This window comes from Dryobates pubescens, chromosome 2 (genome assembly GCF_014839835.1).
Source record: "Dryobates pubescens isolate bDryPub1 chromosome 2, bDryPub1.pri, whole genome shotgun sequence".
In the NCBI taxonomy this organism is placed as follows: Eukaryota; Metazoa; Chordata; class Aves; order Piciformes; family Picidae; genus Dryobates; species Dryobates pubescens.
In genome coordinates, this window is record NC_071613.1 from 27753292 (window position 1) to 27774912 (window position 21621).

General features: G+C 37.0%; 2 protein-coding genes across 10 annotated transcripts in view; one reads left to right on the plus strand and one right to left on the minus strand.

Annotated features, from left to right (window-relative positions):
• The window catches only part of KLF7 (KLF transcription factor 7), a 412385-nt gene that overhangs the window by 217015 nt on the left and 173749 nt on the right, over nt 1-21621 (plus strand). The gene's annotated exons all lie outside the window — the stretch shown is intronic.
• Nucleotides 1-21621, minus strand: part of ADAM23 (ADAM metallopeptidase domain 23) — a 75316-nt gene that overhangs the window by 36643 nt on the left and 17052 nt on the right. For all 8 annotated transcript variants that reach the window (XM_054173212.1, XM_054173230.1, XM_054173197.1 and 5 more), the window contains exons 4-14: nt 18384-18447; nt 14990-15072; nt 14189-14252; nt 11260-11332; nt 10721-10794; nt 9739-9804; nt 7867-7938; nt 5934-6100; nt 4566-4650; nt 1846-1936; nt 329-377 (exon numbers count right to left, since the gene is read on the minus strand). In XM_054173212.1, coding sequence (XP_054029187.1) covers nt 329-377; nt 1846-1936; nt 4566-4650; nt 5934-6100; nt 7867-7938; nt 9739-9804; nt 10721-10794; nt 11260-11332; nt 14189-14252; nt 14990-15072; nt 18384-18447 — 888 coding nt within the window. The remainder of the gene's footprint in view (nt 1-328; nt 378-1845; nt 1937-4565; nt 4651-5933; nt 6101-7866; nt 7939-9738; nt 9805-10720; nt 10795-11259; nt 11333-14188; nt 14253-14989; nt 15073-18383; nt 18448-21621) is intronic.

The window sequence follows — 21621 nt, forward strand, 5'->3', positions numbered from 1 at the left end:
ACTTATCAAAACTGCAACATTACACTTTTGCAGCTGCATGTAAAAGACATAAATGGATTTAATGCATAAACACTTTACTTTTCAATTACTGTAAGTATAGGAAAACAGTGAATACACTGCATTGCATTTCAATACATAAGATTTAATGAATAACTAAACATCCTAAAATGTCAATTGCTGAAAATTTCAATCATTGATCTCTAGATTTGGATAGTTTGTAGTTTTTCATTTATTAGTACTAAATGGACAAAAGGCAATGCATATATACATCATAATGTAAACTGTGAACTCAGGCCAAAGCCCTCAATTACTGATACTTATGACGTACCCTGTTTCCTCCATGATGCAACCACCCCAGGATTCAGTGCAATCACACTCTTCTCAGACAAGACCAAAATACAACAGAAGAGGAAAATAGTTATAAATCTGTTTAAAATAAATTAAATGTACTCAATATAAAAATGGACCCTGACCTATTTTACAAAGACTAAATGATTTTTCATCTGCACAGACTCTAGCCCTAAAGAGGAAATCAAACCCACTTTAAAAGATATTAATATACTTAATATAAACATGGTACCTTTGAATTACCATGTGCACATTTGTAGACTCAACACAAAGTATCAGGCAGGATGATTAAAAATGTTCACATTTCATCCTCCCTAAACTGTTTACAGGACACCCTGAAGTAGAGTTATTACTCTACTGGCTACACCATGTTTTATCCCTTTTGCATGAAATGATTAATGTAATCAGCCAGTCAAACATTCATTAGAAAATTAGAATGAAAATGGGTTTACAGTTTACTTAACAGCCATAGCAGGTAAGTCAACAGTGAACAAATATATCAAATAAAATTAAAATATCCAAATATTATAGTTGGTAAAACAGAAGTTACAAATACCCATAAAAATTATCTACCAAAGCAGTAATATTTTCAAGAAGAAAGGTTCTGTATTCTACTTACTACTACAAATACATCCTGTTTCCCCACAGTTATTCACAATTATTTCTGCTCTATCCAGGTCTTTTATAAGACCAGTTCTTTCTCTGTGAAGAGTATCCCAATAAGGAAACTAAGCTATCATTACAAAAACCTCTACCTTACAGTTTTAAAATATTCTGATTTTCAAATTATATGTACTCTGTTTTACCTATAAACAAAATCCAATGATTTAGAAAATATTTTAGCAATTTGCAAATTTATACAATTCAAAAATGAACATTCATTGTTGCTCAAAACAACATTCCCTAAACTCTTCCCTACTGTTTCCTAATTCGCAGATTTCAGAAGTGATTCCATTTTTAAGAAGAAATAAAGAGGATAATGTAGCCAAATTGCTTATAAAATAAGACTGGAAAAACAATTTTCTTTAGCCCCCAAAAAAGCACCCTGCATGTGTTAGTCTAATCTTCTGGCTGGGAAGTGGCATGGAAACAAGTTGAGCAAACATTTACCTTGGACTAAATTATAGCTTCTTACTGTCTCTTCAATTATAAATCAGAGGGGTTTGTATTTAAAAAAAATAAATGATAGTTTTGTAGGAATTACAGTTTCAGTATGAAAGATAAGGAGTTGTGAGTTTCATGGCATTTTTACCTTTGAATATTGGTTATCAATCTAACCTCCTGACACAGAATATCATTGAGGTCATTGCAAAATGAGTGCTATACTAGCTCCTCTCATTTTGGTTAAATGAAGATTTTGGTGCATTTATTTCCAAAAGCAGAAATTCTTGTTCTACCAGAATTAGCAAGTTAGCTACTGTTTTCAGTATCACGCAGGAAGAGTTTACATCTTTAGCTAAGGATGACAAAAAGATAACTCCATGTCTATGTACGTACTTGGTTTCCTTGCAGCTGGCTCCCATTGTATTCCAAGGTTCTGAGCAAGACTTTGTGCTAGTTCCTGTGCCATGGCCAAAGGGAGGCCATACTGCATTTCCAGAGGAGCACAATGAAAAGAAAACAAACAAACAAACAAACAAACAACAACACACGAAAATAAAGCGTAAGTTATTGTAATGAACACTACACTGGCTCATTCTGGTTTACCATGTAATTCCTACTTCAGTAATTCTGTACATCTAATCACAATTCTGTGTGCATGTAAGGAAAATAAGCACAATGAAGTACATAATTGTCATAGTTTAGCCTCTGCCAAGTCCCATGCAGCCACACACACACTACCCTCTCCACATTGTCCATTTGGATGAGAAAGAAAATCATGAGAAAAATGCAAAGCCTCCCAGGCTGCGATAAGGAGTTTAATAAAACACTGCAAAGAAATAGAAAACAACAGTAATAACAATAATATTTATGAAATAATATATAAAATTAGTGAGTACATGATTGCCTTTGTCTACCTGATCCTGTCCCACCAAGGACACTTGCTGAAATCACCTGCATGGCCACCTCATCCTTACATAGTGGGTAGTACAGTATCAAATAGATCCTTGGCTGGCTATCTTGGCTGTGACCCCTCCCAGCTTCTTGTGAAAAAGCAACACCATACTAGCTGAACCCAAGAGATTTTCCACCTGTTACTATATACCATCTATGTCAAAATTAAATCACCTTGCAGTATGTATCAGAATTCTCTATTCTCCTACATCACCCAACAGATGCACACAGACCCTTGGGCAAAAGCAATCCCATGGATGAGTTTGCCTTTGCCTGAAGCAGGACTAAGCCAGACTGTCTTCCCTAATATATTCATGTGCACTATGGGGACTTTATTTCATTCTGCACTACATGGGAGTTTTGACTGCGCAGGACCAGCTCGATTGGCAGATCCTCTGGTGCTAACTAACCAGGAGGCTTTTGGTAAATGTGTCCCAATGTTTGAAGGTCCCACCCCTGTTGCTCTCACTGTAGTTTTTAGCAGACCATTGTAGAATTCAATTTTTCCAGCAGCTGATGCTGGACAGCGCATGTGGTACACCCATTTAATGCCATGCTCTTTGGACCAGGTATCTATGAAGCTGTTTCAGAAATGAGTACTGTTGCTTGATTCATTTGTCTCAAGGGTGATGACTTGCCATAGCCTTGCTTTTCAAGGCCCAAGATAGTGTTCCAGGTGGTGGCATGGCATATGAGATATGTTTCCAGTTATCCAGTGGCTGCTTCCTCCCCTGCAAGCACAAGGCTTCCTGGAAGAATCCTCTTCTGTGATTGTTTTCCCTCACAACTTACGTACTCATCCAGCTAGGAATTAAGTGGATTTTCCATCCCATTTTTCATGTTCTCTACATGGTCACATAAGTGAAAACACAGGGTACTCCACGGTCTGTACCTTCCACATTCTTCCTCCCGGGCAGGGGTGCGCTTGTTCCTAACAGCTGTACAGGTGGGGAGCAGGATATGTCCTCTTTGAATTATGGAACTCTTGGGACAGTTCCTCCACAGCTGAAGCTCAAATCCATAGAGAGGAAGAGAGACTTCCCTCATATTGAAGAGTTGGACAGCCAATTCATTCACCATTTGCCTTTGCCTGTCTTTCCAGGACACTACTGCCAATGAGCTGGCATATGAAGGTGGTGTACTTCATAGATACTTCTGCCACATGGGTGGTATGCATTGGGCGTCATCTGGATCTCTAGGTACCTGCTTGTCATTCTGACAGCTGTAAACCACCTCCAGCACAGCTAATTCCCTCAGGTACTGGATCTCTCTCTCCATGGTGGTCCATTTACCTGGGTGATATGGTAACATCTTTCTTGAAGGGGAACCTATCTTTCATAACCAATAGAAGTCACCTCCAGAGGCCGAGGACTTGTGTTTGTACTCCAATCACCTTTTCTATGCCTTCTTCTCTACACAGGGATCCCAGCTGCTTGGCACCACTGCCCTCTAATTCCAAAATATTTGGTTCATTTTCCCATCATCAGAGGAACCAGGTGATTATGTTCTGGTCTGGATGGCAGCTAAAACCTTTTGCATTTATTCAAGCTCACTCAGGGATAGGGATCATGATTACCTGTGGACCCTCACAGCTTCTTGTAAAAAAATTAACCCTATCCTTCCCTCTTAGCTTGAGGGAATCTCTGCCTACTGGTTAACCTAAGGAAAAGAGTCCAAGATACATGTAATACAGTTTTGTATAGTATGATTAACTCATGTTCAAACAGGAGATTTTCATCTTCAATTTAACTGAAGAAAAAAACCAAAACATTTATAATCAATACACAGGGAAAAAATTCGTCTAGTGCTAATGTTAAAATAATTAGTAAGAAGTATATGTCATCAATGCCTCTGATGATCAAGCCTCTAATAGTAAGAAGACCCAAAAGGATGTTCAGTGCTGAATTTCAAGTAATCCTGTCTGAAATTTAAGACATTGAAGGTATTTATTAAGAGAATAATGCAGACAGAAGGAATGCTTTTATAAAGAAAAGCACAGTCAGACATAGTTTAATGATGGCAGAAGGAAGTTGTCTGTGAGAGTCCTAGCTTTTTAATACGTAAGTTATCTTTAAAGCCCTGAATACTGGAACAAATTAACTCTGAGGTTACAATGTACAGTTTCTATTTTATTTCACTTTAGTTGTGAAGAAAAAAATTACCTCATTCACTCCTACTCCTCTGGTCACAGAGCAAACCCCTCCAAAGTAACTCAAGCTACTCCTTTTGTAATGAAACGTCACATTCCTTACAAACAGATAGAGAAAATATTACACATTGAGATTGGGCACCAAGAACTTATTGAATGATCAACACTTTCACACATACTATGAACTTTCAAACTGCACTTAACTATAGTAAATGCTTTACGCTAGATGCTTTACAATGGACAGAACGATGGAAAGCACTGAGGTTGGCAGACACTTCTGGAAATGGTCTAATTCAATCCCCTTACTCCAAGATGGCTCAGCCGCAGCAGGCTGCTCAGGGCTTTTGATTGCCTTCAAGCAATGACACTCCACAGACTCCCTGGGCAAATCTGTTCCAGCGGCTGAACACTTTTACAGTGAAAAGGGTTTTTTCCCCTATGTTTAAATGGAATTTGCTGTCTTTCAATTTGTATTTGGTGCAACTTTGGTGCACCACTGAGAAATGCCTGTTTGCCTATTGGCAAGCTCTTTAGCAAGTGACAGGATACATACAAAAGTAATTAAGAGTGCACATCAGGAGCACTTAGCACACGTTATGAAAAACACAATTAGCATTGGGTTGCAATGCCTGTATTAAGGCAGTAGAGATATGACAGAGGCTGGAGGAAATTCTTTATCTCCTAATTTTATTTTCCTCTGCAGAAGATGAATAATAGGAGAAACCCATGGAAGGCATTTGTCACTTCCTCCTCATAGTATGTCACACTGCTAGAAGTTTTAAGATCTTTATGCTGCACAAGGGAACATACTCTACCATCTTTTTGTTTACGATATAAAGTAAAAAAAACGTGTTGTTGTGCCTAATGATACAAGTAGAATTTCCCCTCTAAATGCATTTTGTCTAAGAAAACAATTAATTACAGCTCTAAATGAGGAAACCTTCCATTAACAAATGATTACTGCAGCTACATCTGCTAATTAATACAGTAACTGGAATGCTTTTGTCGCAACACATAATACTGTCAGCTCTGCCCTCTCCTGCTCTTCATAGGAAGAGCAGTACATTACACACCTGATTAGCAAAACTAGGTATCCTTGAGGGCTCACCAGAAGACATTTAAAGTGACACTATCTCCAGGTTGCAAAATATTCTAATTTCATTATAGGTATGTATCAACATGACCATGCTATATACTACATCTATTACAAATACATTAAAGTGGTAAAAGAAAAGATTAAGCTTCCTAAGGCAGGCAGATGTTGACTGATTTAGTGATTACCAAGCAAAAAAGTAAGCAAGAAGAGACAGATAGACCGAAGCAGTAGACAGAAAAATGTATAAAAAGGTAAAAGTCTAAACCATTGTATAATGGTACATACGATAACAGGTGTACAGCATCAGCATGCTGTTTGATGTAGTGCTGCCGGTATTTGGAGAAATCATGAAGCATCTGCAGAGGATCAGGGTGAATATTAATACGATCTTTGTCTGTCCAAGTTTCCACAGCAACAAGAACCACCCTAGTGTTCAGCTGTTCCTTGTATATCTGAGGGCAGAGACAGGACAGGCACAGGAGTAGAACACTGGGTCAAACATGCAGTTAGCCAGTTAAGAGTAAAGCGGAAGGACAAGAGGGATAAAGCAGGAGGAAAACATGGGGAAACAGTTAGCTAGCACCTTCAATTTTACTGTTTAGATGACAAAAAAACTCAACTTGCTGTTCTGTTTTTTTCTGAGCTACTCTCTTTTCTTTCTTTGGCAAAGAGATGTAAAGGTGCACCAAGTGATCTCAAAGAAACAAGAAAGAAAGATCTCAATGACAAACTCTTAAGTCAAGAGGAAATAATTTCTTAGTTCTCCAATATATCCAAAATTTAATTTACATAATGCTCGATTTTAATTTATAGTATGATCACTTATTTTTCATACTATTTGAGTAAAATTAAGTAATAATATTAAGGTTTCCATTAATGATGTCACTTTAGCAATAGACAAATGATGATCTGGCCCTGATAATTACAAAACAGCTTTAAAACACCTACTTTCATTTTGTGCATGATACTTGATTCTGAAATAAAATTTATAGTCTCTTTAGATTCAAGTCACAAAATGCCTAATTTTATTAACTAGGATTATTCAGACATTGCAAATATGCAAAGGATGCATTCCTTATCTGCAATAGATGACCAGACAATCAAAAGTCTTACATGGGGCATGAAGAACACTGATCATGCTTAGTTATAATTTGAAAGTGCTGGATAATTAATACATTGGCTGCCTAATACATGAAACACACAAAAGGCAAGTTATTTGCTCACTTCCATGAGCAAAAATCCCAAACCCTTTGCCAAATTATACCTACAATACACAACATGAATTATTCTGTATGAAATTATTCTAAACTTAGTCACATCTGCAAGTATGGTACTTGTCGGTGCCACATATTTACAATGCAATCATGCACTACAGTGAGATTTTGTTTAAGCTATAAATACAGGAGAGCTTTTATTCACACTCTTTTTCATCCACTATATACATGTATCCTTTGTGAACTGTACTTGCAGCTTCAATCACTTGTGGTTATATTTGTTTTACAAATCTAAACTCAATTAAATCTCCTTATACATAGAATACATAGAATACATAGAATAAACCAGGCTGGAGGAGACCTTCAAGATCACCGCGTCCAACCCATCAACCAATCAAACACCACCCAAACAACTAACCCACAGCACCAAGCACCCCATCAAGTCTCCTCCTGAAAACCTCCAGTGATGGCGACTCCACCACCTCCCCAGGCAGCCCATTCCAATGGGCAATCACTCTTTCTGTATAGAACTTTTTCCTAACATCTAGCCTGAACCTCCCCTGGCGCAGCCTGAGACTGTGTCCTGTTGTTCTGGTACTGGCTGCCTGGGAGAAGAGACCAACATCCGTCTGTCTACAACCTCCCTTCAGGTAGTTGTAGAGAGTAATAAGGTCACCCCTCAGTCTCCTCTTCTCCAGGCTAAGCAACCTTCTTAAGTAGTGGCAGATGCCGAAGCTGCCTTTGAGTTTGCAGTCTCCCCTTGTCAAGGGCAAACTCTGGCGGTTCAAGCTTTAAGAAAAATGCCAAAGATAATTTTATTGTTTCTTTGACATTCATCCCAAGTAATTCTTCTGCAGAAGAACTGGAAATGAGATTTAAAATGTAATTTTTACAGCGGCTTATTATTTTTTTTTATCCTGGTATGTGCTAATATTAACTTTTTTAATACAGTGCTAAACTAACAAAGTCATTGACAGCTTTTCAGAGGAAACATTGATACTTACAGCATCTACAAGGTTTACCACAGACTTTGCAAAATTGTTTGTGTATGCATTTGAAGAACGGTGCTTTTTGAACTACAAAGAAAAAAAAAAGTAGAACACAGTGAGAATTTAAATATTTATTACTAATTCTTTATTTTTACAGCAAAAAAGGAAAATTGATATTTTAAGAAAGAGTAAGGGAAAAACTCCAAAAGCTTTTCAGACCACAGCCTATATCTCATATAGGAAGCACAATACTAGAACAAAAATTGGGGGAAAAAGAAGGGTTTGATCCAACCCCAAACTTTCCCAGAATAGGAAAAGTAAAATAATATGCTTTGGAAAATATTCTTTGTTTTCAAGGAAGTATTTAAATGTCAAAATCAATAGAAGCTTCTAGACTAAAAATTAGGCTAAGTCAGTAAAAAGTGCAACACCGTAATTAAATACATTTAACTGTGTCTCTGCTGTTAAGGAAAGGAAAATTCTGTGAAAATACATAGTATTAACTATTTAACAACACAAGGGCCAAAGTGGTTTAAGACACTTTTTCCAACACTGACTCCTGCTGCAGGAGAGATCTGCCCTCTACTGGAAAGCAAAAAATTTAGAAGTACATTTAGTGAGCTTGATCGGCAGGCTTTAACTCAACTGTGAATTCTTCCTTAAGAATATCCATTTTATTACTTGAGAATAATTGTTATCTGCCTCTGGGTCACTGACAATGCTGAAGCAAAAATTCTTCAGTGCTTGTGGTCTAAAATTCTAAAAAATAAAGCCTGAAAGAAGACAACAGCTAGTGGCACTTATGGGTAGGGAACATGATGGTTGTCTTTTAAGCATGTCTGTAATACCCAAGACCAGAGGAAACAGCCACAGAAGTATCATCTCTTCAAAAGGAAGACCAAGTACAGACCTCAAACAAGGCAAGACATCCATAACTTCTTACTGTGCTCTACAACTAACTGTGCCTAAAAACTAACACAAGAGCACTTTTAGAATAGTTTCCTACCAGGTGGCTTCACATGTGAAAACAGCTGGAGAAATTTCTGTTCTGCTCTTCCCATCCATTCAAATTTCCCCCACATTGCTGAGTTGGCATAGATTAAATACACATTATTTTTGCCCAGACTATTTCTATGCTTCAGTACACAGAGGAGGAAAGGTTGTAGTATCTGTCTATTCAGCACTGGAACAAGTGCAAAATGCTGCATCCTGTTCTGGTATCTGCTATTTCTGGCTCTTTAAAATTGTCCTTCAGTGTTGACAAAAGAGCCCACAGCAATGTAAAGCATAAGGACAGTAAAGACATACCAAGGAGTGCTTACAGAAAAACAGAAATTTATTTCATTTGCACATAAAGTAAGTAAAAACTGTTTTATCAACAGAATTTGATTTTTAAAAAGGCCTTGCTCACACCGTAACAAAGTCATGCTAAGACTTGATTCTTATTTGTCCCTTCAGCAATGAAAAGCTGAGAAAGCCAAGTGAGACAAGGGCTCAGAATAAGGCACGATCAAGTTGGTATTAAGAGTAACTCACTGTTGGTTGCAGCATATTCTTTGTTACTAGAAAACTTTTAAACTGACACTGAGCATTATAACAGATAAGTTCTAGTTAAAAGGTAGCTATCGGTTTCAGGTTTGTGATGCTTTCCAAAAAGGGTCTCTAAAACAGTTGTTAGATTTGAAAACTTATTAGCCCTCATGCCTCTCTCTCTTGATGTTTTGTAAGAGTAATACGTGGACGCTTTGATAGGCTTACTTGGGGTAATTAGTGAAAACAGTAACATTTAAATAACAATGTCACTTGGTCTGATTTGGTTTGAGTCATGCATTTGTCAACCTACAAATTATAATCAAAAGGAAGATTACCACCAACCGATGTACTTACCATTTTATGATCATTGACTATCATGAGCTCCAGGTATTTCATTTCTTCAAAGATACCACGAGATACCTGATGGATTGAAGAAATTCTTTGAGAAATCATGAAGATGTAGTGATTTTTTTAAATAGCTGCAGCTGATTTAATAGGAGTATCCACAAATATTATTTAGGATGTGTATACGTGTGAAAACTGGTTCAGATGTTCAATTAGGGTAAATAATCACAGCTCCAGTTAACTTAGTGAGTTATGATAGAATCTAACTTAGAATCTGAGTCACATCAACAAGAGTATTTGAGTCCATTCTTATGGTTCAGCACAGAAGCCACCACTACTTCCCTTCTCCCTTATTTTCACAAAGACAAAAATCTCAAGAACTAAAATTTCTTGTACTATTCACCACTGATTTAATGAGGAACTTACTAAATATAGATAAGCCCTCAAAAATATGCCATGGACAATGCAACTCAGTGAAGAAATACAGAAAAGTCTTCCTTAACTCAATTATTCCCCTGATACACATGCATGTGCAGATCATGAGGACTGTTCACTTCTGTTCTCTCAATAACCCAGTTCTAGGTGCCTTCATTTGGATTTTTAATTTAATCCTTCTATTTAACAAGCCAAATGAAAATAAAGTCAGTTATCTATGAAGAAGCAAAATTTATTCAAAATCATTCTTTACCTTCAAGCAGACTGAAAACATAAAATTCTAAACACATTTTCACTACTAAGCTTCCATTTAATTGATGTATGGTATTGCTGTAATTTTAGGAAATTTATCCAGTATTCTCCAAATATTCTGTTTTGGAACAATAATCTTGTTTTATCATTCAGTAAGTGTATTGTGTGAGAACATTAATGTTTTCTAAACAATATTATAATTTTCTAAAGCCTGTGTTCTCTTAACATTTAAAAAATCTGGAAATTAGTAGTATTGAGATTGTTTTTATAAAAGGTCTTAACACACAGTTACAAATCTACTCACTGCTCTCTTTCTTCTCTTTCTCCTCAGCCACTGTAGTTCAGACAGAAAGGGCCATTCAGAACTAGATTCAGTCTCTGCACAAATTACAATTTAAGAATTTCATGGCATTATTTTAAACTACTTATGTACGCTGTCCAAACCAAAAGCAGATTCAGATCACCAAAACTAGAACTGCTGCTGACATGCTTTTTAAAATACACAAAATCTCTCATACCAAAACTCAATTCATTTAGAAATCTGAACTTAGAATTAAAGCGTGAGAGCTGGTCTTTGAATATATGTTTTCTTTCATCTTGTGTCATCAATAGCATCAATATCACTGATTAAATGACTTGAAGAAGAAAGCTAAAAACGGGTCTTCAAGGGTAGAATCTTTCAGCTGCTTGTTATCAACTCTAAATTCTATTGCAATAATTGTGGAACAAAAAAGTTATTTTTTCTAAATAATCCACTATTTTACAGAGACTATTAGCCTAACATTAACATTCTTCAAGTTGTATATACAATTATTTCCAACACTGAAAAATTCATAAGCATACCAAGGTCTTGCAAATGCTTGGAGGCTTGCGTTCCATAAGTTCTTCGGATGATATGTGGCCTACTTTTACTTTCCTGATAAGAAAAATAGTTGACATTTTCTTCTAATTAATGACGTCAAGTGAAAAACGAGGCATTTCTTTCAGCACCAATTTGTCATACTATTAATCTGAAGCAATCTATTTGCAAATCATGGATTCACTCTGCTTCAGCACATTTACCAGCCTGCAAAACTGAAGTATCATAGATCTGAGATTACTTTAAATAAGTCCTTTAAAAAAGTGTTACAGAGCACAGACCACTTGTTCCAAGAAATCAAATTAGAGTACGTATCTAGTTGAAAGCCTCTTCCCACGAATAAAAAGCAAACACTACTATTAATGGAAAAACTGTATCTTTCTAATTGCAGCAGAAGGCAAGAAACCGATCACTTAAAATACACTTTAAAAAGAGGAGGTTTTAATGCATATGTTCTTTAGAAGTCTGGTGTGCCCTGAATTATCACATTTTGGCATCTGCTCTAGAAAACTACCTTTTCTTCCATAATACCTCCACTGCAGAGATTGCCACAACAAGCAATTCTTTTCAAAGCATTAGATGCTCTGTAACTTCCGTAAGAAATACGTAAAACCTTGAAGGAAAACACTGCATATTTTTGCTGGGTTTTGCCAGGGAGGAGGTGAGAAATAGGAAAAAAAAGATTTATATATTATCTACTAGAGTTAAGATTAATCAAACTTAATAAACTATATGCTGAAGGCTATATCCAAGATATTTACCTCACACAGTACAATAAAAAAATGTCTCTGAAACCTCTCTGTAGCTGCATTATTTTCACCTTCACGACTTTTGAAAAAAATACTCATCTCATCTGTCATCCTATCATTTAGAATTCCACTTGAATCCTGAACAGTTTGGGTACATGGTATCTCACTTTAATACCCAGAACTTTTGCTCTGCTTCCAAGTTTTACACTGAGAGAGAGAGATGAGAGTGTCCTTTGCTCACCCAAGAAAGAAAATGGTTTAGTCAAATTCTCCTCTACTTACTACATGGGTACCAGTGTAAAAATACAATTTCCCTGAATTTACTGTATCTGTGCTGTCAGTTTTCAGCCTTAAAACCTTAATGAATATGTGCTATGTCAAAATGCATTATACAGCTTAACACATGACATGTTCCTGAGGAGACTGAGAAACAACTGAATAACTGACCATCTGAACAATACTAATTCCTCTGAATGCTGATCCAATTTCTTTGCACATGTCAGGAGTCAAACATTTTGCAGATCTGTCTTTAAATTGTAAGATCAGATTTACGGTCACTACAATGTATCACTTCTGCAGCATTACATCAGTTATCATATATTGCTAAGCACTAATCAAGACAAGCTTGAGAGCCAGGATACAACATCTGGACATAGAATACATACATAGAATACATACATAGAATAAACCAGGTTGGAAGAGACCTTCAAGATCATCGCGTCCAACCTATCAACCAATCCAACTCCGCCCAAGCAACTAACCCACAGCACCAAGTACCCCGTCAAGTCTTCTCCTAAAAACCTCCAGTGATGGTGACTCCACCACCTCCCCAGGCAGCCCATTCCAATGTGCAATCACTCTTTCTGTATAGAACTTTTTTCTAACATCCAGCCTGTATCTCCCCTGGCGCAGCCTGAGACTGTGTCCTCTTGTTCTGGTACTGCTTGCCTGGGAGAAGAGACCAACATCCGTCTGTCTACAACCTCCCTTCAGGTAGTTGTAGAGAGTAATAAGGTCACCCCTGAGTCTCCTCTTCTCCAGGCTAAGCAACCCCAGCTCCCTCAGCCTCTCCTCGTAGGGCTTATGTTCCAAACCCCTCACCAACTTTGTTGCTCTTCTCTGGACTCGTTCCAGCAAGTCAACATCCTTCCTAAACTGAGGGGCCCAGAACTGGACACAGTACTCGAGGTGCGGCCTAACCAGTGCAGTGTACAGGGGCAGAATGACCTCCCTGCTCCTGCTGGCCACACTCTTCCTGATGCAGGCCAGGATGCCATTGGCCCTCTTAGCTGCCTGGGCACACTGCAGGCTCATGTTCAGTCTACCGTCGACCAGCACCCCCAGGTCCCTCTCAGCCTGACTGCTCTCCAGCCACTCTGACCCCAGCCTGTAGCTCTGCATAGGGTTGCTGTGGCCAATGTGCAGAACCCGGCACTTGGATGTGTTAAATCTCATGCCGTTGGACTCTGCCCATCTGCCCAGCCTGTCGAGGTCCCTCTGCAGAGCCTCTCTACCCTCCAGCAGATCAACTCCTGCGCCCAGCTTGGTGTCGTCAGCAAATTTACTGATGATGGACTCGATATCCTACAGACCAAGTGGGATACAAACCTCAAGAATTCTGTGTCTCAATGCTGGAGAATCATTTCAATGAAAATCACTCAAATCTTTGAAAAATCCAGGAGGCAGAAATTTACCTGAATTTAATGTCATATATGAATTTGAGTCAGTTCTATTAACAGTTACACTTTTAGGAACAGCTGTCTTTAAGCAATTTGTGGAAACATGGCAGGACAAGAACAGTCTGATCCAACTACAGAGGGATGAATAAATGATTTCCAGAGATCCCTTCTATAAATTTATAAATCCTTTAGTTAAAGTACTAGAGTAAATTCATAAACACTTTTTGACTTTCCTATGGAAACAGTCTTACTAGCCTACTCTCAACACTTGAAAGATTGACAGTAACCAGGAGAAGAAAGATTAAAGTGGAGAAAAAATATTTCTTGCCTTAAATAAATTCCAAAGAAGTTTTAAAACACTTTCCATTTTTTTAATATAAATGCATGAAAGAAGTCACTCATTTATTGATTTATTCTAATACTTCTATTTGCTATTCCTTGAAAACACTATTTTTCAAACCACATAAATTAGATAAAAAACTTACTGCACTGTGGGTCAGATCCATTGGCTCTATCAAGTACAAGTAAGTACTATCTTCAAACATGCCACTGGAACATGGAGAATAAGAAGTGATATTATGATTAATGTCAATCAATAGGACTTGAGGATATGATTCTTGACTAGAGAAAACCAAACTTAGGGAGGAAAAACTGATCAATACCAAAATTAATTCCATATATGTCCATTACTGCTGCATGTGCCTAATGCTAAGATGATTTTTTGTAAGAGGTCAGACACATTTTAATGATCTAACACTGAGTGTAATGGCAATGTAAAGATAAAGCACCAGATGGAATACAGATTTAACCTTGGCAAAAAGGACATCCTAAGACACACATTAGTGTGCAGAATATAATCAACAGCTGAGTTGCACTTAACAGTGACTAATCCAAGTAAGGACTAATTTATTACTCTTTTTACTTCTACAATCTAACTTAAAAAACATTTTTCTAATGGCTGACAGAATCACAGATCAATACCAAGCAGATGAACTGCTAAATCACAATTCTTGTTTATCCTTTACCATTTTTCATCTGGTGAAATATTTATTTACACTGGCCATATTCAAGGGTTTCGCAAGAGAATTAAAATACTTTAATTCAAATGATATTACAAAGGGGGGGGGGGGGAAAGCTAGTGGATTGGCATAGCTGGTACAAGCATTTCAAAGCATCCAAAATTTTTGCACCTGCAGTGTTTCAGTGTTTCTTACTTATTGAGAGACAAGATTCAAAAGTAATAATTAGTTAATAGCCTTGTTTTAGAAATGATAACATGTACTTACTGAAGTCCATTGCAAGTTGAAAGAGCAACTTTAGAATTCTTGATACCTCTGATACTTCCATGGTAGTAGCAATGCTCTCCACCCTAACATTTAAAACAGTCATACACACAAAATTACCTTGATTTAATGTCTTTTGCTTAAAGCAAAGCCAAAAAAAAAACAAACATAGCACCTTGCATTAGATAAAATTTCAGAGAAAGCAGTGCTTGTTAAATACCAGTAACTAGCCCTAATGGCTTATGAAAGAAAAACTGTGCCCAGTAAAGATTAATTTCTACAAGTCTTCAAGAAATAATGTGGGTTATTCTTTTGCTGACGTCACAGCGTTCCTCATCTTTTTTAAAGCACATTTCTTTGTGCAAACTGATTCTGTGAAAATGTTATGCAATGCAGGTTACATTAACATTGAAGTGTTTCTTAATGCTTTCCAGGTCTGTTAAAATTACAAGTGATACCTTGTTTATCAATCAGCTGGAATGCACTTGCCTTAGATCTGGATTCTACCAATTTTGTCTCACTAAAAATTTATCAATAAAAATGTTACAGAATTAGGACTGCAGGCACCAATTCCACTAATGATGAATGAGCCACAATGTGAATCCTGTTTAGCAACACTGAAGCGTACAGAGGTCTTTTCACTTTATATATCAAAAGGGTAATAAAGTAATTATTCAATACACAGGTGAATTTTTCTCATTCTCTAAGGAAGTCAGCAATTATGTTTTAGACAAGCTCCCACCTTTTATTTAAAAACTAGTAACATTTGCATTACCTGCAAGTGTTTAAACATGAAAGGCTTTTTAAAAACCCCACAAAATAAGGCAAACTACATCCAACCTGCAATTCAAAACCTCAGTTCTCAGAGGTGCTAATAATACAAAGTTAAGGAACACCCTGCTGAATACTGCAATGCAGAATTTGAACCACCAGGTGATCCAAGAATTAGGCTGAAAAAAGCTAGTACAAAATGCACTCCCCGATGGGCAAGCAGTGAAGGTCTGTGTATAGTCTTCCACTTCTCCATAAGAATGTTAGGGAAGTTGCAATGCCTGTATGTATTGGGGTGAACAGGACAAAGCGGGGGACCAAAATACCGCAGAGAAAAGTTGTGATCCAGAAAAACCTTGCTCTGATCCAACTAAACTCCAGTGAATGCTACATGCTTTCCTCTGAATTAAAAGTGCAGGTTCCCTGGACCTGTCTGGTTTTCATCATAGGAAGAGCTAAGTTGATCTCTCTTCTGCAGCAACTAGCTACCCTTAAAGTGGACAGAGAACTTCAGGCATGCTCACAAAATCCTCACAAAACAGATTTGCAGTGGCTTTCTTTTCAAAATACTGAAATACATGTCAATGCCCCTCTGTGGCTACAGCACTCATCCCTCCCAACTGCTAAATAATTTCCTAGGTCACCTGGAGGAGAGTCAGCTTGCATCTTCCCAGCTTCTAAAAGTATGCTCTAACTCTAAAGTTACTGACTACTATGAGTCAAAGCACCCTACATGAATCAAGCTAAAGCAGTCTCATTTTTTAGAAAACACAAAAACTTACTGAGCCACAAACCAGGAGCATAATTCTGTACCCCAGAGGCTAGAAAGCTTTTAGGAGAAGGTTTTAAAAGCAAGCTACAATAAATTAATTACTAAGATGACAAATTCAGAAATAACTGTTTTGCCAAAGCAGCATCTACTCACATACAATAATTACCAATGTTAAAATAATTTCTGGATGCTTTCCTTCTGCAATTATTGTAACTCAAGGGAGTACCAAAAATGTAAATGCTTTTTAAGTATGCACAGCATTATTTCCATTTTGCATCTTATTTAATGAGTTATTCAGATTGTGAATGAAATTCCTTTCACACTGTTGTGTGTAATTAAATCAAAGTACTAAAAAGAAAGTGATTATTACATATTTACCTTTCCATCAGTGAGAATGTATAAGCCATGCTTTGGAACAACCAAATCATGATTCCCTTTCTCACACAAGTATCTTTTCAAGACACTTAGGTCTAAAAGGGATAAGATACATCAAAGGACCAGGATACAGTCCTTATTTGATCTACACAAATGGTGTGTATAACTTCTGAACCCATAAATAAAGCCTTTTACAGATTAATGTGACCTCAGGAGCTCTATTACTGTTTCTAAATAAATCAATTCTGAAAGTATCCCCTAGGAACTCTGGCTCAAGTTACTGCAGCATGCAAAGGTAGTCCATTTGCTGAGCCAAAGGTTCTACTATAATTTTCCAGTCACATCCATGATTCAGCAACTGCAGTGCTCAGTGCTAGTGCTGCAGCTGACAATTGCATGAGCTTGTCAAAACGCCAGAGGGAATTGTTTTCTTGCATCATTTACCATTTCTGCCTATTCTGCAGAATACTGAATCTTAATGGAAAAAACTTCTCTCAGTATGTTACATGGAACTATTTTTCTTCTTCAGTGGAAGAAAACAAAACTGCATATTGCAATAATTATGTTGCAATGCAATTGTTTTATTTTGCCCTAATCTGTGATATGTTTTTGTTTGAGATTGTCTATAACAAAGGCAAAACAATAAACTAGATAGTCCTGACTTGCTGAAGCCATAAATGCAATGTGAATGTTTCCTTTCCTCCCCTCTAGATATATTTCACATGCAATATGCTCACAATATTTCAGCATTCATACTAAGTATGACAAAAGTCCTTCCCTGAAGATGTAGTTCATAGCATTCTCAGGAACCTGCCAGTCCTCATTTTGCTACTAGAACAAATGAAAAGACTGATCTGCTTCCCTTAGTCAGGGCTGAACTGTCTTACATAACTTCAATGTCTTTGTCTTTGGATCAATGGCCTATGGCACTGACTTCCATGTGGGAGCTACTGTGACAAGTGTAACTAATTAGATGCCAAGCAATAAATTGGTTTTGTAGTAGGTGAAACCTTAGCCTCTGGAGTTAACTCTGTACAAATCTTGCCAAAAGTCACTTCAAGTTGGTTTTTTTTTCATTTGTTTGAATGTCTTACAACACTATTATCCCTTCCCCTTGCGAAGGTCATGTAAATAATTAACAAAGACTACACCAATGGTGAATTCAACCCCTCTACTGCCTACATTTTATGAGATGTAATTGGTCTAGCAGTATCTGGGTCATCTTCACTACTACCACCCACCACTACTGCCTACCCCTCACCCCAACATGCAGCTTTCCCTTTTTTGTACAATTCCTCCTCTACTGGCTGAGGTATACTTAGAAGATGAGAACACAGTAACCTTGTTTGTACACAAGGAATAAGGCTTCTAGTATTTTCAAGCCCTGTAAAACATTTTTTCTTATTTTAACACTTTATTGGTGTTCAACCCACTACATTGCCTCCGAAAGACTTTACTGACATTTTAAAAGCAAAATACCTTAGAAAACTTTGGTTTTCCATCTTCATAGTGAATCTCCACATAATTTGAAGATAACAAGTCACTGTGAAAGAAAGAAGACATCAAGATGAGAAAACTCCAAATAGTCTTTCTACTGCTATGCATGGGTTTGATGATTTTTTGTTCTTACAATTGTCAAACTATTTTTTTTTCCTTGTAAATGAGTTTTAAGAAAACATAAACAGCCCATGTCCAGTAAATGGCTCCCCAGTGCACTGGAAGTCAGAGTGTGCTAAAGGACAAATTTAATTCTGCAATCTACTCCCCATCTTTTCAGTTTTAAAATTAGATTATCAGCCTTTTAAATTATGGAAAAAAAAAAAAGAAAAAAAAAAAGAAATCTCTTGGCTTTAGAACTATGTTTGCCAGCAGTAACTGGTAGTGATGAAATGGATGTTTTGTTCATTATTAGTTTCAAGTATGTTTTATATTTTATCTAAAAGTTAAATAGAGTACATGTAAGACTGAAGAAATACAAACACGACTGTTCAGAAGGCAAGAGCATATACTTAACTTGTACCTTGCTTTCACGACTGGAAATAATAGAGGTTTTTTTCAAAACCAGTAATGTTCTTAAAATAACCATAAAACTCAAAAAAACACAACCACCACCAAACCATACCACTCCTCTTCCTACTTTTAGTTTTTCATCTCAGATAGTTTTGGTTTTTTTCTTAACTCTATCAAGAAAAATTTCTGAAGCATAAAAAAATTCCCATACTATATAATTTATTGTTCAGTTTTGGGTTTGTTTTGTTTTTAAATAAGCTGAGCTAGCCTGAACATAGCATGAGACACTTTCAATGCCTCATTCACCTCTCACCCCATTATAATCAGGGTTGCAGCACAGTGGCCCAAGGAGAGCAAAACAGTTAAATGTTAACTAGCCCCACCATATATGCAAGACCAGCATTTTACTTGTGATCCACAATTCTCAGTACTTTTCTACAGAAATTTTCTTAAGAGATACAGCCTCAAAGGGGATCAAAGAGGCTGTAGCACTCAAAATACATTAAAAAAAAATCATTAGAGAGTCTAATAGTGCTATGAATAAAACCCATCATCATTATGGAAGCCTGGTGTGCCAAAATTGCTCTGATGGGAGTTCATGACTAACAACAACTTACAATAATGGGTATCTCAAACTTAGATTAGTCTATTATTAATTCTGATAACACTTCATCTCTGGGACTACCAGCTCAAAATCAGTTTTTCCTGATTTATCGGGCTCTACATTTACCAGAGAAGGTTCTGCAGAAGTCAGTTAGGAGTGGTTCCCTTAAAAGTTCCTTTGCATGGAATTGAAGGAACACATCATGGGAATTCTGTGCCTGCAAATCCAACACTAACAATCATGAAAAATTACTGAAGTCTTATTATTTGTCTTAACCTTCATTTAAATAGCAATATTGAATAGATTTTTTTTTTTTTAGGTACAGATTTAAAAATCTATTCAGTTGCATAAAATCATTTTCACTTTCTATTCATATCACAGTAAGCTGTAAGAGAACACAAATGCTTTAAAAGTGTTAAGCATTTGGATACAATACAACAATTCGCTTCTTCACCGTGGCAAGGTTTGAAGATTCTAAAAAGGATTACATAGTGAAAACAGTGTTCATGTCTTTTTCTTCTTTGCACCCTTCACAATTTTTACAAAGTAATACAACTGCTATCCTCAGCACTTAATCAAATGGTATAGCCAAGGCTAGAGGTAACTGATGCAAACAGAAAAGTGGAAAATTGTGATTAGAAGTAAGTTTAGAAGTTCAACATGGGAACTATGCTCAACTTGAAAGGGCTCTAACCAGACTCAGATTTTTAGACAGCTCTGATCGAACTCACAAAGACTGTTTTTCTCAAATGAATTCCACTATCAGTATTTATCTACCTATTTCCAAGTCCAGGTCATGATCTCCCCTTTTTTCCCACTTCTAGTAACTTTATGTGACTGATCTCAGAACTTCTTTCAGTGCTGTCTAGTGCTTTTGGCATCTTGCAAGACTTGCAGTAGGTGATTTCCCACTGTGTCTACTGAGTCACTGTTACCTGTAGTTTAATGACTGCATCTGTCTTTTAGCATTATTCCATGTCATGTGACATAAGAGCTGCTCAAAGTTTCTTTAGTCCATTTTTTGCAGAACCTTTACAGAGTTTAGTGTCCCTTTCCTGGATTTTTGTCGAACTTCTGTTGTAATCCAGTTGTTTCATTCATTTGACAACATTTTCCATTCTTTAGCCTCCCATTACTTCCAACTGCAAAGGGATTTCTGATTCAGGTAGTAAAGATAGATATCCTGTCATGTAGGACACTAACATGAAATACTTAAGATCGAATACTCCCTATATAGATGTTACAAGTATAAAGCAAGGATGCAGCAGACAGTGGCTACTGCATCCAGTGCTACTGTTCTGTGGGATCCAAACAAATTCTCCTCAAAGAAAATTGAGGCTTGCAATTCATTATAGATTTCCCCAAAGCCATTCTATAAACAAAATGCACCTTTAATTTGTGAACAGTCCTTTTGACAAATGTAATACCACATCTACTACCTAGAAGCTGAAGTAGAAAATCTGTTATAAGACTACTGCCTTTCACACACCTGCTTTCAGGCTACGCTGTAACAGTATTTAACACTAGTGTCTGATCATTATTATGGTCTCTAAGCTTCTCACACATAGTGACCAACATACTGCAAGGGCATTTTTCTCTTAAAATTTCTAACAGGACAGCAAGGATTCTGAACTTTCCGTTGAAAAAAAAGTCAGTTTCTTCTTAAATTGCCTCTGCCTTGGTACGTACCTGGTGGTTTAGGTATCCATCTACACTAGGAAACATCACTAGCAATTAGGCTAGTGACATTTTACTGTGATGCCCTACAATGACGACATCAAACTCCAAAATGCTGAACGAACCCATGAAAATACTCCAGTTTGCTGTATCCTTTTCTCTAGTTCCTCTCATCCTGCTCTGTTTGTCTTAAATGTGTTCTTTTTTTTAAAGCTTTTGTGCACCACTAGCTCTTCTCTCTGATTAACACTGAGAGATACAAAATAAGCAGCAAAGGAACATACCATTATCAGCAGTTGCCTTCAAAGATACTGGCCAGCTGTTAAAAGTAAGCAGATACTTTCTGAGGAACTCGCATCCAGTTTCTTGGCACATATTTCACTGCTGCTGTTTTCATTAGCAGGAGAGCTGCAGTGCGAAAAGTGG